Source organism: Podarcis vaucheri, assembly GCF_965113315.1.
Source record: "Podarcis vaucheri genome assembly, chromosome: 5".
Taxonomy (NCBI): domain Eukaryota; kingdom Metazoa; phylum Chordata; class Lepidosauria; order Squamata; family Lacertidae; genus Podarcis; species Podarcis vaucheri.
In genome coordinates this window covers 66809417-66826518 of record NC_138763.1, presented here as the reverse complement: position 1 = coordinate 66826518, position 17102 = coordinate 66809417, and the positions used below count along the sequence as shown (strand labels likewise).

The window sequence follows — 17102 nt, the reverse complement described above, 5'->3', positions numbered from 1 at the left end:
CTTCTGAGTTCTGGGCACAGTACTGCGCCCTAAGATTTCAGTTTAAAACTGCAGTGGAAGGAAATGAGGACCTTTTCTGCCTCCCCACTTCCAGCCACTCTCTGAAGACTGGAGAAGAGACGCTCTTACGAGTATCAAGGGGGTGGGGTCAGGGGAAGGACTACTAGACCATGTAAAAAATGAACATAATAATTTAGCTGCAGTTCATTCATTTTCAACTTTGTATTCTTGTTAGAAGAAAAGTGTGCCTAGACACTGTTACACCCATAACTATGCTTAAGGTGCCGTTTAGATCCTAGCTTTCATATCTCAGTTTCTAACACTGCTTTGAAGTACACATGCCTAGGATTCTATTTCAATGGGATTGACTACTGAGTAGGCAGAAGGCCACTCATCTATAGGCTGCACGCAGCATTGCAATGTCATTGTATATTCTGGGAGAGAACTATACTGACATGCAGATACTACAGGCACCAGATTTGGGGGGGGGGGGCATTAAGAGCCCTTTAAGTGATACTGCTGCTGCAAAGCATGGACTACTGACACAGGGATGTGCTTTCCATGTGACATACAAGGCTACATTTAACTCAGTCTGGAATAGCAAAGCAGTTGGGGCAACAAGATATTCTTAACTTTCTCTTGTGAGTGAAAAATGCAACTATTCTGCACAAATTTGAAGAAAAGAGCAGAATGTTGTCCCTTCTTCCAGTGACTGGGGTTTTTTTTTGGGGGGGGGCAGGAGTGGACTAACATTCTCAAGTTTAATTTTTAGCTAGCCATTGTGGAGGGCTTAAGAACCAACAGCACTCTCTCTGAAACCTCCAAATGGGCAGCCTAAAAAACCTAAATATATTCGGTTTACACAATTAATTACAAATCAAAGGATGAAGAAATCTCAAAGAGAAACAAACCCAGCCGGTGCTGTAGCCAAGGTATTTCTATTCCCCACCATCTCCCATTCCTATACTTTTTCTGGGCATGTCACCCACTCTTGGATAAATCTAACCTGTTGTGTAGATAAAAAGAGATAAAGATGTACCGGAATCAACCTTGCAGTCTTGAGCTAAGGCAGATAAAAGAAATCCAAATACAATTAACAGAGATACCTCGACATTTCCCCAAACCCTTCATTAAAAGAATTATTTTCATCTGTATTTCCATTGTGTTGCTAGGACAAGGCTGACCACAGAAAGAGGCATAGTCAATTTTATAATAGTGGGAAGGGTGCTTTAAATTCCTAGAAGGCTCCCTCAGATTCTAAATGCCTACTGGTGAGCAGGCAAAACACTAACCATGCTACAAATAGTTGCTGTCATAATATTCAAACGGTGGGTGTTGTTCAGTCCAATCAGCTTCTGGAGTCTGCACAGCTTCTGTTTTTGGGTTTTCATTCTGTGTTTCTGGCAATTTAGAGGAGAAGCCTAATGTTTAAGCTCTTACTGATAGTACCCTTATGACTGAAAGGTAGTGTTAGTATAGTATACATGTTAACCCAAAAACCTGATCCTATGAGTACTCAGAAGCAAGTCCCACTGAATTTAATGGGGCTTCGTCTTACGTAAGCATGCAGAGGATTGCAAGTTAATGGTTCCCCACAGCCTTTTATGAAACCTTACATTTATTGTTATCATAATTGTTATTATGAGTTTTCCCTTCTTGTTTGTAATGTTGCCCTGAGGATTTAAGGTCTTTCATTCATATTCCCAGAGCATCTCAAGGTCCATTTTATAGAAGTTTTAATTTCTAGCCCTTAAGAGATAAAGAACATTATGTACCTAAGAGGAAAACTTCAAATAGTGCTCTTCTACACCCACAAACACACACAGTTCACAAAAAGCTTTTGTTGCTTCCAAACCTGTTTCACTTCACAGTTAAAAAAGCTAAACACCTCATCCTTTTGCATGTCTAATTTTCTTACCTTACAGCAGTAGTTTTCAACCACTGTACCGTGGCAACCTGGGGTGCCTGCTTGCACAGCTGTTTATTGCAGCAGCCCTGGCTATAAGCTCCGCAGGCGAATGGTGCCTTTGGGAGGAACCTCTTCTTTGGGGTGGGGGCAGCTCAGAGACCAGAGACAGAAGCTGCCCAGAGGACTCCCAAGGAGAGAGAAGAGGAGACTGAGGGAACCCTTCACAAGGTAGGGTGTTTGAAAAAGGGTGAGAGGCTGCCAGCTCTGCAGGCAAGGGGTGACATAACAGGGCTCCTAAGCCCCACGGGGGTGCTGCAAAAAGACTGTAGTTGGCCAAGGAAGCCATGGATTCAAAAAGGTTGAAAACCTCTGCCATACAGATTTCCTTTTCAATTCTACTAGTGTAATACACAAAAGAATCTGTCAACTAATGGGAGGTTTCTGCAAAGCCTTCTCTCCCGTTGCAACACAAAATCATAGTTACACCCTCACCAGATGGATTTGTCAACCTAAGATGACAAACTTGCATGACAGAGAAGCCATGCTGGCAGAAATGTTCTCTTATTTACCGGGTAATATATCCCAAAATTTAATTACAGTGGTACCTCGCAAGACGAATGCCTCGCAAGACGAAAAACGCGCAAGACAAAAGAGTTTTCCATTTTTTGAGTCATTCCGTAAGACGAATTTCCCTATGGGCTTGCTTCGCAAGACGAAACGTCTTGCGAGTTTGTTTCCTTTTTCTTAAAGCCGCTAAGCCGTTAATAGCCGCTAAGCCGTTAATAGCCGCTAAGCCGTTAATAGCCGCTAAGCTGCTAATAGCCGTGCTTCGCAAGACGAAAAAACCGCAAGAGGAAGACTCGCGGAACGGATTAATTTCATCTTGCGAGGCACCACTGTATTGGACTTCAAATACCATAAAGAAAATTTGCCATCATAGTGATCCCATTTCCAAGTAATCAGCTTCTGACTGGCATTTCTACAAACAAGCAAAAACAGGAGCCAGATTATTTCACACTCTAAATATTGATCCCCGTAATTTTTAAAAAAATGACGATGGCTTCAGCTGTACCACATAAAGGCTGAAGATTAAGCCATATTTGTGTTGAACAGAATCTGCGCTATGATCTCTTAACACACACATCAAGGTGTGTTTGTTTAGTAGCTTCCAACGACAGGTTGTTCATAATGCTAGGAATACACATACTTGACTTTCCATTATTGCCTACCCCCTGATAACACCAGATTTCCTCTACCCAAAGCCGGTGCACAACTCATATCCGCTCACAAAGGATGTGTACTACGGACCAGCGAAAGAATGAAAGAATGATGCCTCATAGCTTGACCTGGCTGCAGCAACAAGTAATATTTGAAGTTCTACACCATTTACACAAAACTAACTCCCTGCTCTCTCACACACTAAAATGTACTCTGTTGTTAAAGTTGTTGTATCTGGGGGGAAAGCACCCCAGCACAGTGCATGCCAAAGTCTGCCCAATAGGAGACTAATCTATAAACCACCAGGGAATACTGTTAGTATATGTTTCTGCAGTTACCTGGTGCAACATCAAAGATCTTACTTTTAAAGACACCCTTGTATTTAAGTACTAGCCTGGTACCCATCGGCAACCAAGGACTGGAAGCAGGCAGGTGAATGAAATTATACCCAAACCCAGGCAAGTGACATCTCCACACACAGGATAGAAGCAGAATGAGCTGCCCTCTCTCCAGCACCCACCATACAAATACATTTTTTCAGTCAGTCCCCAACAGGCTGGTAACTTCTTTGGGGGCGGGGGAGTTGTTACTTACAATGTCATTTTCATAAAACTCCAGAAGGCTTGCGGCCAGCGCCAACAGGATAATATTTTAGATTATCTAGATTAAACGCTGCAAAAGCTCACATTGTATTGCACTATGGTGCACTGAAGCTCATAACACTAATCCCATTACAGACTTACACAAATCCTGGTTTTTAAGCAACCAAGAACTCTAATTACAGGTAAATTCACACTCGCTCTATCGACTTAATTATTTGTGGATGGCAAATTAAAGGAACTTGCCCATTTGCACCACAGCGAAAGAGTTCCTCTGGCAACAGGTGTTCACCAAAATGAAAATGCAGAGCCAGCATAAGTTAGTCTCATCTACTGATGAGAAAGCTTAAAGCTATACTTGAATCTATACAAATCCATGGCCACCATTGATTGGAAGGCCTGTCCTTACCACCTGGAGCCTGGCACAGTCTACACCTGCACTTCAGTGCTACTCCACCATTCCTGTACGGTGAACTTTAAATTCAGGGAAATTTCAAAACACAGCTTCTGTTTACTAAGACACGCAAGAGGGGAGGAAAGTGAACAGTGTAAATAAATGACATCCAGTTGTGCCAATGCAAACTTTGCCTCAAGCTACAGCCTGTGCAGACACAGTAGGCGCGCTCTCCCTCTCTGGATCATAGCTTATGACTACAATGACCTGACCTCATGCATAAGCTGCGCAAATGGAACATGTCTGAACACAGGAAGATGCCTTATTTGAGTCAGACCATTGATCCATGCAGCTCAGTATTGTCTACACTGACAGGCAGTGACTCTCCAGGGTTTCTGGCAGGGGACCCTTCTTGGAGATGCCACGAGCTGCCCACCTGCGCCATTTCAGTGTCTTGCACTTCCTCTTCCCTTTGCAAAAGAGGAAGAGGGATTGTCCCATTGTTGGGAAGTACATACATCTTGCTATAAACAGAAACGCAAGTGTATTTTGACCTGGGTTTCCACTCTTCTCAATTTTTAAGAGCAAGCAAAGAGATCCTAAGAGTTTACTCAGTCTGTTCTTGACAGGGGCTTGTTTTATGTTCTGTGTAAAGAGTAGCTGCCTCTTCTCTTCCATTTGGGGGCAGACAAACAGAGAAAAGGATTTCGACTTCCCTCTTTCACCACCTATCACCTAAAGCACATTTCAGTTTGCTTGCCGGTGTCAGCACAAACAACTTGCAGGCCCCCGGTGTTAGGAGTCGTATTAATTCCTACACTACTAGCAAGTCATTAATCCAACACAAAGGAATTTGAACTGCAGAGAGGAAATCATATGACTGACCTATCAAGGGCATGCAAGCTTTAAAATCCACATGAGGGCAGCAGAGAAATTATAGTACACAAACAAGACACTGGCCAGTGGTATTGCAGTTATGTTAATTGCTTGTTGGCATCCATCTGTCTTGGAGGTGATGGAGGAGTGCGCCTTCGGGGGTGAAGTCAAACTGTTGGAGGGTTGCAGCGCCTGACGTGCTATGTATTCCCATGTGCCATGTGTATATATCCATTGCCACACTGGATTAGCTCATCCTGACCTACTCTCCAAGCAAGGCCTTTGGGGCACACATTGAAGAAGACAGGCCAAAAGCTTTCTGAAAGACAATTCTATTTCTTCCAGCAACAGTTTTGTTGGGAACAGAGTACATAGATCTGTTTGGGTTTAACGTCTTCTCTCATATACATAATAGACATTAAACTGATAAAACCCATTCTGATTCCAGACATTCTGGCTTACTATTATTATTTTATCCCATTTATATTTCTACTGTCCTCCCATCTCGCAGGAAATCAGGGGAGCAACAATCATAAACATAGGCTAGGCTGAGTTTTGTGGCCAAATGGAAACTGAACCCCAGGCCAATACTATATGCTTACTGTACCACACTGGTTAATATTTATTTCATTACAATAATTGTAACATAACAAGTCACAGGTTTCAGCTTGTGGATAGCACCTGAATATCCTAAGATTATTAGTTTTCTTGGGTTTGGGATTGTTGTTGGTTGTTTTTTGTTTTTTTAAGAGCATCTATCCTTTAGGATTGAAAATAAGATTTAAAAGATGCCTTTAATGCTGTGAAATTCCCACGGCCTTGGAGAAGTTACACCCCACCCTGCACCCTTGGCAACTTCTCACTGAAATGTCACACACCCATTATTAACAAATCCAATTAAAATGTTAGCACTATACAACTGTCTTTTAAATGAAATCACTGAATATTTTATATTATCTAAAATTATCTTACCAACATTATTCATTGCATTGTTTGGGATTGCTTCTTTTTACTTCTCATCTGTTCAGAAGAACTTGTTAGCAATTCCTTTGCCTAATCTCATTACTTTAACAAAATCCTGAGAGATGGGAGGTGTCCACTACTGTTGTTATTTCATGTTGTACCAGGTTATAGGAACTTGCATTGGCACAACCCAGTTCTAAGTATCCGCCTGCCTTTTTAAAAAACTACAACTCCCATCAGCCTCAGCTGACATGCCAGTGCTTTCTGGAGCAGGTGGGAGTTGTAGTCCAAAATATCTAATGGGGGGATGGGGAACTGGCTCCAACTGGTAGTCTGGATCCTAACCTCCTCCATCTCGGACAGGTGGACAGGGCTTGGTTGAAATGGCCAAATGGGCACCCCTAAATAGATCTGCAGGCCAGAGTTCCCTCCCCGATTGGGAAAAGCTTTTATAAAACTGTGGAATGTTGAAAGAGGAGGACGAGGATATAAAAGGGTCCAAAAACCAAATCCTATGTGAGGAACAACAGTAGGAGCTGGATATGTTTAACCTGTTAGACAATGGAAAACAGCTGCCAGGTAGAAGGGGGAACTTGTTCTGTGCTGCACCAGAAGGCAAGACTAGAACTAACAGGTGGGAAATTATTAAGGAGGCAGCAGAGTTAGGAAAAACTTCTGACTGCTAAGGGTTGATCCACAATGAAACAGGATACCTCAGGAGGCGATTGTCATCATGAAGAGGGTGGCTGGATGACGAGAGTAAGTGGAAGGAGCCAGGAGAGGCTGAACAAGGGGAAATCCTAGTGGGGTGGGAGGGGGTGATAACTTGGTGCCATTATAGGATTCTGACCCAGGGGAAGGTCCCAGAGGATTGGGAAATCTGGATTCAGAGGAAGGGCCCTGTCAGAAGAGCAGCCTGCCTCCATGGCATCGAAAACCCCAAGTGATACATCACCAGCTGCGGCGGTGGCTCCAGTGCCTGGGTTCAAGCCCAACTATGAGTAGGCTAGATCAACACAACCTCCATCTCCCAAGGACGCAGAGGCGCCTGAGTGAGCAGGCCATGCTAGCCCAGCCTCTATGGAGGAGTTCCTGTTTGCTTGCCCAGCCCTGAGGCTCAGGACATCAAGCATGTGAATAAGCTGTGCACACCTTGCTCTTCAAAAGGAAGAGTGCAGGGGCCAAGCCAAGTATCGGATAAACATCTTAGGTAAGCCTACACATGTATTTTACGACTCTGTCATGTTTTACCTGCTTGTAACCTGTAGACACACGTTGGGATGCTACACCGACTTCATCAATAAAAGTTTCAAAACCTCCAGTTGTGAGGGTTTAAGGTCTGAGGGGAAGAGCAAGGGCAGTGATGGGCTCTCATTTTACAAGAGGTATTTAGCAGAGACACAATGGGATAACATAGTTGCATCCTCCATTACACATCCTGAATTAAGGCAGGGGTTGGATTAGACCAGGCATGGCCAAACATGGCCCTCCAGATGTTTTTGGGACTACAATTCCCATCATCCCTGACCACTGGTCCTGTCAGCTAGGGATGACGGGAGTTGCAGTCCCAAAACATCTGGCAGGCCAAGTTTGACCATGCCTGGATTAGACAATCTCAAAGTTCTCTTCCAACTCTGGGCACTCTTAACCATTCAAAGAAAAAGCATGAGACTGTGGCTTAGTTCTCGAAGTCATATACTTCTGGGGGTGGGGGCATGCATGATGGTATGCCCATGGGGGGAATCCTACATAAAAAAGGAATTTCCCCCCCCCCCACAAGCTTAGGCTCGGTTAGAAGGCCTTCTCTTGACATCTAGCTTCCTATGTGCAGGGAAGTTCTTTTTTCTGGACAATTCAATCATGTGAGCCCCACGTGCTATTTTGAAGTGGTACAGCTCAGGCCCATGTTTGCCACCTCAATGAGAAGGAGGTCTAAAGCAAACAGGAGGTATCTAAAAGATTACAAGGATCACTTAACTTGATGGCTGCTAACAGCTGGACAATCTAGGGGAAAGTTCATTTGTGGATACTGTGAGAGTACCTTTAACACAGTTCCCGGGTGCACTTTAAACTGGGCTAATTGTCCAGAATTGGGAAGGGGGGGAAACAGTCGAGCTGTGTGTGCTATCTAGATTTAGAGTAGGGAATTCTAATCTACTTTACTGATTGAGGGTATAGAGCAAGAAATGGGTAGTTCTGCAATTATCTAGATGGCCTACAAGGGTGAGATCTTTATGTACGAAGTTCATGACTTTTTCTCCCTTGCTGGAAAACCCTGTGCATAGCAACAAGGTTATCGCCCCAGAAAATGCATGCTTACATATTCATTCATATATTATTATTTTTTAGAACTTTACATGCAGACATGAATCAAACAACGAAGCAAAGGTTGCTGCACATCACACAATACTTTAATGTTCAGACTGCACACAGTAAGATCACACCAGGTCATTTGTTATTTCAACACATTGCAAGTCATCTACCATGCAGTCAAGAAGTGTAGGAAGTCAGAAGTAGAAGACTGCACCTCTCACCCTATTCCTGCGACTGCAATCTGTTTTAAGCTGTTTTTAATATTATAGTTTTAAATTGCTGTAACTTGCTCTGGGGTCTTATGGTGAAAGGCAGGTAAGAAATGGGGTAATAATAATAACAATAAGTACATGGTTGTGAGGGATGACACTGCTTCCCCCTCCAGTCCTGATGTAATCACTTGCCTAACAAGTACATAGGACACACCTAACCTCAAGGTGGGTAATAAATAATAACAGTCACCACCAATAAGGTAGTTCTCTTGATTTCTTCAGTTTTGGTGACTTGCAGCAGAACACAAGAACTCTGCTGAACACCATTGGGTTTGCGTTTTCATGAGCACAATTCAAAGTGTTGGTGCTGACCTTTAAAGCCCTAAATGGCCTCGGTCCAGTATATCTGAAGGAGCGTCTCCACCCCTATCGTTCTACCTGGACACTGAGGTCCAGCGCCAAGGGCCTTCTGGTGGTTCCCTCACTGCGAGAAGCCAGGTTACAGGGAACCAGGCAGAGGGCCTTCTTGGTAGTGGCACCTGCCCTGTGGAACGCCCTCCCACCAGATGTCAAAGAGAACAACTACCATACTTTTAGAAGACATCTGAAGGCAGCCATGTTTGGAGAAGCTTTTAATGTTTGATGCATTAATGTATTTTGTTGGAAGCCGCCCAGAGTGGCTGGGGAAGCCCAGCCAGATGGGTGGGGTATAAATAATAAATTATGATGATGATGATGATTACGATGATGTTTAATCTGTCCTGCATCACTCATATATATACAGATGCATCATTCATACATATACACATGATGCAGGTTAGAATCAAGCCTAGACTGCTTCACTGATACAAAAAACACCTAACACTGTCCAGTTTAGGGTTGTTAAAGTGCTTTCTAGAATGAGGAATTATTTGATTGGATTTATGGTATCACAGGATTGAAGCATTGGAAGGGACCCCAAGGGTCATCTAGTCCAACCCTCTGCAATGTGATCAGGGTTCTGAGGGCTTGGGCTAGGCGACAAAATGCCATTTCCCTCCCCACCCCCCATTCTCCGTCCCATCAGTGGTTTTAGTCAAGCCTCTAGAAAAAGATAGTTTCAAAGTTGAAGGGAAGCCTATGGACTGGATTGAATATTTAAGAGAATCATTAATATCAAAATAAAATATAAGAGTGAGGGCAGTCTTCTGGGTGTGCAGGACCCAGGCTATTTAGGGTTTTACAAATGATTGCCAGCATACTGAAATATGTTCAAAGCACTGGAAAGTCTTACAGTCAACTCTGCTCTCCACAGAGATGCAGAATTTCTGAGCATTTTATAGGTAATAACACCATTATCACCACCACCACCAATGAAAAACCCTCTTGGTTGGGGTGTTTTGGGGTTTTTTTTTGGGTTTTTTGTGAGGAGAGCACAGAGAATGGAAATACGTGCAGTATTTATTTGACTAGCACTACTCAACTAAATTATAATCCTGGGGCATGAAAGGGAACATTCAAAAGCATTAACTCTTGAATCCTCAGATAAGGCTACTTCATTTGCATCGGTTTGCAGCCAGTTTCTGTACAGGCTTTTTTTTTTAAAAAAAAGAGTTTGTTTTGGTAGCCAAGGTACACAAAGCATGAAAAGCAGTTGCATACTGCCACTCCGGAAAAAGTGCTTTCTGGCAGACAGACAGAAATATAGACTCAGGGACAATTCTATACACAAACAGATATCGCCTATTCGTATGCATAAAGAGCTGGTCAGCCCTGCCCTGATTCAAAGCACTGGACTCAAATCTGCATCTCTTTATATTCCCCACCTTTCAAGGTACTTTGTGCAATGCCCTCTGGAACATGCAAGCTGGAAGAGCTCAGCTGTACCAGGGAACGTCTGATTAAAAAAAAACTTTTGAGAAGTTATAGTTTTGAGAAGAAAGCAAAACGAACTACAACGGTACCACCTGCCACAGCTACTATTGGATAACTCTTTCTCTTGTTTTTCCCTCTGCCCAAGGAGGTGGCTATGACCAGTCTCTGCAAGGAAGCTAGGCAGCTCAGAGTTCTTTCTCCAGAACTGGGATGCATGCCTGACCCCATGGCATGCACTGAAGAACTGTGAGCACTCTCTAAGAAGCCGCTGCACAAGGGAACCCTGAACCACAAGTAGGTTGAACAAAATAAACACTTTAAACCAGGGTAGTCAACCTTTTTATACCTACCGCCCACTAATGCGTCTTTCTTGATGGTAAAAATTTCCTTACCACCCACCAGTGCTCGATGGAAGAATTCAGCTTGTGCCATAGAACCCCTACCACCCACCTAGAATCCTACCACTAGTGGGCGGTAGGGACCAGGTTGACAACCCCTGCTCTAAACAGATGCAACCCATAGACATCACCTGGCTACCCAGCGTGAGATCAGCACAATTTCCATCTTGAGACCAGTAATGAAGGTTCCATCACAATGCAATGGAATATATCTGTTGAATCCAAATAGAGTTTCAACATAACGCAACATGAGGTCCATTTATTTCTTTCTCCACAGGTCTGGGTTTCCATGCTGCTTGCTACCAAAAAAAGGAGAGATCTCAGCTAGAGTACATTTAATGCCTATATAGCTCTGAAATTATAACTGGACTGATTTATTTATTTTTTTGACACTGAAAAAATAATAATGTTTTGTGCCATGCAAGAAATTAGTGGTCGGAGGCATGTGTTACCAAGACCTTTCCATTAGCAAGTTCCCTTCCCACAAAACCGCTGATGCAATTTTCATTGCACCCTTTAACATACATAGCTAACAAGCACCTTTGCAGGCCAATGTTGAATAATCACATTAAACCAGTAAGACCGGGTTTTTCATTGTTATGTTCTACTCAGATCTGTTCTGTGCCAGCTCTCTATTTTAGTTCATTAATGAGGGCCGGGGAGAATCACCCAGAGCTTTTTTTCCAAGCTGGCCCAAATGTATCTCAGTGTAAAAATTCTGTACTGTCGTTTTACATTATTTCTGCCCATTCTCTTCAGAAAAAAAGTATTAAAATAATATGTTATTGTATCTTTAAGGTCTGTGTAAAACAACAGAAGTTGCAACCTGCTTTGCAAAGAATTTTTAAAAAACAAACAAACTTTGCATTTGAGTATAAACTGGAACTAACATTATCAGCACAAATGTACTGGCCTAATATTTATTTATTTCATTTATTAAATTTGTCAGTAGCTTTATCTTGCCCAGGACAATATATCCCACATATATACATTAAAATCAGAAGGAAAGAGAAATAAAAACATCCCGCTTTGCATTTGTTGAAGATGAAATGCAACACTGTCTTTGACTATTTTTCTTAAACACAATGTTTAAACATGACATTAACAACAACTTAACAAAAGGGAATTAGAAAGTTTCCTTTCACCTTTGCTTACTCAAGCCTTGTTTGAAGATTACATGTACAATCTACAGAAATCAAATGACCAAATGCACAGTGCAAAACTTTTTTTTAGTTTTGCTTGATATATAGAAAGACATGTACACCTTCAGGGTGCTATCTGACTAACTCATACTCAAGGTAAACCCACTGGAATCAATGGATTGAAGTTAACAATGACTAATATAAGCATATTTATTTTAATAGATCTACTCTGAGCATGACTTTAGCCAGATGCAACCCATAGTAAACAAAATTGGGAGGGGGAGGATGTAGTAGGCCAGCTCTGTAAACCTGCAGACAGACAGTATTCCAGATACTAGGGCATATTTTTCCTATTTTTTAAATTACTGTAGGAAATGAAATAGGAAAAAATGGCACTGACACAGACCCATCAACTCCAGAGGGGTAAAAAGAGTCAATTGGCACTTGAGTGACTCCATGTAGTCTTACTAACTTACCTGCATCAGAATGAACAGTATCTTTGGAAATTTTGCCTTTTTTAAGATGAGTATGTTCCACCTTAAAAGGAAGGGATGCTTAGGCTTAACCACCACAGTAGGGCTGTGTATTATTTACAGAAGATATTCATCCAAAGCAGCTCATGAAATTCTGATACAATAGTCAGTGGCAAAACACTCATCTTTAGAAGAGATGCAATTTCTGTATTTGTGCTGTCAGCCATAATAAATAAATCCATGTGTGAAACAGGATTTAAACCTCAGATCCAGTGAATATGTGATTCCCATGTGCTCAGGTTTACTTTATCATTTCTATCTCTTACCCAACTATAGAACTGATCTCTCATGCTAGCCTGCTCTCTCTTATCATGCATCGATGATGCTACATAATGAGATAACAATAAACTCTCGCGTATTTGTTTTCAATTGGAGTATAAGTGCACATTTTCTGGCTCAGCAAGTTATCCAGAGAGGTGCTTGGCTTTCCTTAAAACAAACAAACAAAAAAGCAGAAGAATGACAAGTCTACATTGCAGCTCAATGCTGTTAATCCTAAACATACCAACCAGCAAGTCCCACTCAAAACAATGGGCCTGGCTTCCATGTAAACAAAATTAGGAACAGGCAATTAATCTCACCATTTCAGTCACTTCCAAGGCCCCCTGTAGGGGCAAAATATGCTGTGATTTTCTATTTATTCTTGATTATTCACTTTTTTTGGGGGGGAATCACACACATACATGAGCCCCAAGATGCATGCAGATCAGGTGAATCTCACAGAGCTCAGATTTCTGCATTATAGATAAAAAAGGAAACAAATTGCATAGAACCACAGGGGTGAAAAAAAGCCAACTGATTATCAACTAAAACCCACTCATCCAAAACAGTCTCACCTACTGGAATTTAACTCTGCCACCTAATCAAAACCTTCCTCTTTTCTTAAAATGCTTTCCCTAAATTTAATGGAAGGCAGAGAGAGAATGAAGTTCAACTGTCAATGCCATTTACTTACAATGCCTCTCATCAATTATAAGCTTCATTTTGAGCTGCTAAAAGGCACAGAGAGCCGGCTTCCAGGAGGCTGACAATCCAAGCCTGCGCGTCTTTTACACCCCCAACAATCGGCATCCGCTTTAGCAAGGTCACATTTATGCAGGCTGTAAATTGAGAAATCTCTCATTTTAGCGACTTGCACTCAGCGGTGTAGAAACAGAGGCAAGCCCACTCCCTCCCGGCCTCCTCATTGGTCGGCCGCGGGACCGGCCTACGTGGTATCAGTGGGTGTGATCGCCGGGAGTGCGGCCCTATTGGTCGGAGCGAAACGGTACTTAATGAACTGATTGTTGTGCGCTCGAGCAGGAGGCTGCCGCACGCCGCTGGCGGAGCGCGCGCGCAGGAGGAGCTCTTTGGAGAGAGAAAACCAAACAATGAGAAGGAACGATTGGGTCCTTTCAGGCAGAAAAAGGCATAACGAGCCCGCTAGTAGGGCAAATCAGCCTTTCTGATCTTACCTCCTTCCTGCCTTAAAATACTGTATGTATGTATGGGTGTGTGTGTATACATACACACACAGTGTGTGTGTGTGTGTGTGTGTGTGTGTGTGTATGCATATATATATATATATATATATATATATATATATATATATATATGCATATATATGTGCATGCATATGAGATTATTATCTGCAGCCAGCTAAGCAATCAAATCGTTGCTCTTCAAGCCTTGGATTTCGTCACGGGCAATCACATTTGACAGCACACACGTGAGCAAGCCAGCAGCCAAGAAGCGCCCTCGCCTCATTCACAAGGCAGCCCCCCCCCGCCCCGCCCCGCGGTGGCCGAATGGTGGTGACTCAGGGCTGCTTGCCACACGACTGAAACAGCCTGGCCTGCGCTGCATCACGCGATGCAGTGGGCTCATGCGCGCCTGCCTAGAGATGCACAGATGCATGCGCGCGTGCATACTTGCAAGGCGAACCGCGCTGCCCCCCCCCCAGCCCGAGGCGGGCCCTTCTCCGCATTCCTCACTTACGTGGCCTGTTTTTCTTGCCCGAGTCCATCCTCCGGCGCGTCCGGCATTTCTTCGTCGGCGAGCCCTGGCCGGGCACCGGCGGGTCCTGTCGGAAGAGCAGCGAGCGCGCGGGAGCCTCCCCATTGCTGGGCAGCCCGTGGAAGCCGTTGTGCAGCAGCCCATTATGCAGCGAGCAGGTGGGGGTGGGGGCCGACGCGGCCGCCGAGGAAACGCCGGCTTGGCTTCGCAGCCGCTCCCCCATGGCGGCGACGACGACGGTGGGGAGGGAGGAGGCGGCCCCTCGCCCGCTCCCTCTTTGTCCTCCTCTCCCCTGCAGCGCGCGAGGCAGGGAGGAGACTCTCAGCGCCCGCCGCCTTCGCTCATGCCTCCCCACAGCGGCTCCCCGGCGCCCGGAATGCGCCGCCCTCCCCGGCGCAGGCGCCCTGCCCTCCGCAGGCGAGAGGGAGGACTGACGAGAAGGGGCGGAGGCAGCCGCAGAGTTCCCGGCTCCTTCCAGAGCTGGAGCGGCGGCGGTGTCGTCCTGAGGAGGCACCTTCTCCCTCTCGCGCGCGGCTTTTGCCTGTGCATGAGGCGGGACTGCGCCTATTCCAGCGCGAGCGCGCTCCCCCTCCTCCTCCGCGCGCGCACTTCGTGTCTCACATAAGGGACTCCTTAGCTCGCCCTCGCGTGGAAGACAGAACGTGGTGAAAGAACCCTCCGCGACCTTTTGTTCCCAGGACGCCTCGCGTCTTCTTGACAGCTCTCGCCTTTCCTGCTGAAGAGCTGAAGGCGCAGCTCCTGGCTTCCCCCTCACAACGACCCTGTGAAGCAGGCTGAGCTGGAGGGATGGAGATGGTTGCTGAGCCCTGGTCGGCAGCTAGGGAGCCACAATTTCCTCAAAGCCCCCCCCCCCAAAAAAAAAAAACCACTCACACGCTGAAAAGTTGCAGGCCATTTGAGGGGAAAGGACAAACCTGGTAAAAGGGGAGCGAAAAGTCCTTGCTGGGCATTGCTTGCACTGTTGGACTAGGACTGAGGAAACCCCCGATTCAAATAAGTTTCCACTCAGCCGTCTCTCTCAGCAGGGGCAGAATCGCTATACAAGCGTGCTTACTGACTCCCTCGAGCTGTTTGAAAGGCATGGTTTCGTTTTGATTTTTTTGTTCTTAACTAAAAATAATATATCCTTCCTACTCATCAACCTGTCCCTACTTGCAGAAAATGCCATTTCCACTTGATGGGTGTCAAAAATTCTCTCTTGCCCAAGAGACCTCCCATTCCCAGCCTTGTTTGTTGACAGTACAGTGGTACCTCGGGTTACATACGCTTCAGGTTACAGATGTTTCAGGTTACACACTCCACTAAGCCAGAAATAGTGCTTCAGGTTAAGAACTTCGCTTCAGGATAAGAACAGAAATAAACCGTGCTCCGGCGGCGGCGGCAGGAGGCCCCATTAGCTAAAGTGGTGCTTCAGGTTAAGAACAGTTTCAGGTTAAGAACGGACCTCCGGAACGAATTAAGTACTTAACCCGAGGTACCACTGTATCTGTTTGGTATCTTTATCCACAGTCCTGAAGTTTTACTTGGTGCAGGTTTTATCACCCTCATCTCTTGGTCTCTTTCATGTCCTTTTCCTGCCACTGTGGATTGTGTTTATTTCATAAAATGTAAAGACCATTTGGTTGTAAATACCTCAAAACAGTTTACAAAGAGAATAAATGGATGCACCTAAAGGGAAAAGGGTTCAGATGGGGACATCTTCCTTGTTTTATATTGGTGTGTGCTTGACACAGTTGTAATTTGCAAATTGTATTTCCCCATAATGATTGATTTTTATCCCTTTCACCAATCCTGTGAAGTAATATGCTGTCATTAGGGCTACTTCATACTTTACAAAATCCCTTGTGTGCAATAACAATTTGCGACTTATGCTTGAACTGTCACGCAATGATTGCACAATCAAGTTTTTCTGCAGTATGTTCTCACAATGTGGACACTGATAAGCTATAGTCAGTTGCAGGTTTCAGTGTTTGTACAAGTCACTGTACATGTTACACCTTATTTCCTATGCAGAGTTTTGTAGGAAAATCACAGATGGAGAATCAAGGCCAATAAATACAATTGAATCCTGTGCACATTTATTCAGAAGTATGTCCCAATTAATTCAACAGGACTTATTCCCCAATAAGGATGTTTAGAATTGGAGCCATTGTGATTCACCCACCTGAATTTGTGGCTAAGGCAGGATTTACATCCTTGTATGCTCCTGTTGCTCGGTCCCAGCTCCTGCCCACCTAGCAGTTTGAAAGCATGTCAAAGTGCAAGTACAAATAGGTACAGCTCCGGCGGGAAGGTAAACGGCGTTTCCGTGTGCTGCTCTGGTTTGCCAGAAGTCATGCTGGCCACATGACCCGGAAGCTGTCTGCGGTCAAACACCGGCTCCCTCTGCCTATAGAGTGAGATGAGCGCCGCAACCCCAAAGTTGTCCACGACTGGACCTAATGGTCAGGGTACCTTTACCTTTACCTTTATGCTTTTTGTAATGCTTAATGTGAGGATTAAACCCTAGACCCTTTGTTATTGTTTCAGTGCCAAAGCTTAACCCTGGAGAGTGAAGTGATAACTCAGTATTTTTCCCTCACCTCTGAATAAGCATAATCAGTTCTTTCACTGTAGATTTGAGCGAAGAGCTCAAAGGACAAAGGGCATGATTTCTAGTGCCTCTCTTTTTAGAT

General features: G+C 44.3%; 1 protein-coding gene across 3 annotated transcripts in view; it reads right to left on the bottom strand.

The window, feature by feature from the left end:
* The window catches only part of PANK1 (pantothenate kinase 1), a 31890-nt gene extending 17229 nt beyond the window's left edge, over positions 1-14661 (bottom strand). The window contains exon 1 of one of the 3 annotated variants that reach the window (XR_014219602.1): positions 14389-14661. Coding sequence is in view for 2 of the 3 variants with exons in the window: in XM_082222118.1 (XP_082078244.1) it covers positions 14389-14629 (241 nt within the window). In the remaining variant the exon portion in view is untranslated. Of the gene's footprint in view, positions 1-13366; positions 13526-14388 lie in introns of those variants that run through there. The other 2 variants (XM_082222118.1, XM_082222119.1) reach the window with 2 other exon arrangements.
* Positions 14662-17102: the final 2441 nt, after the last annotated feature.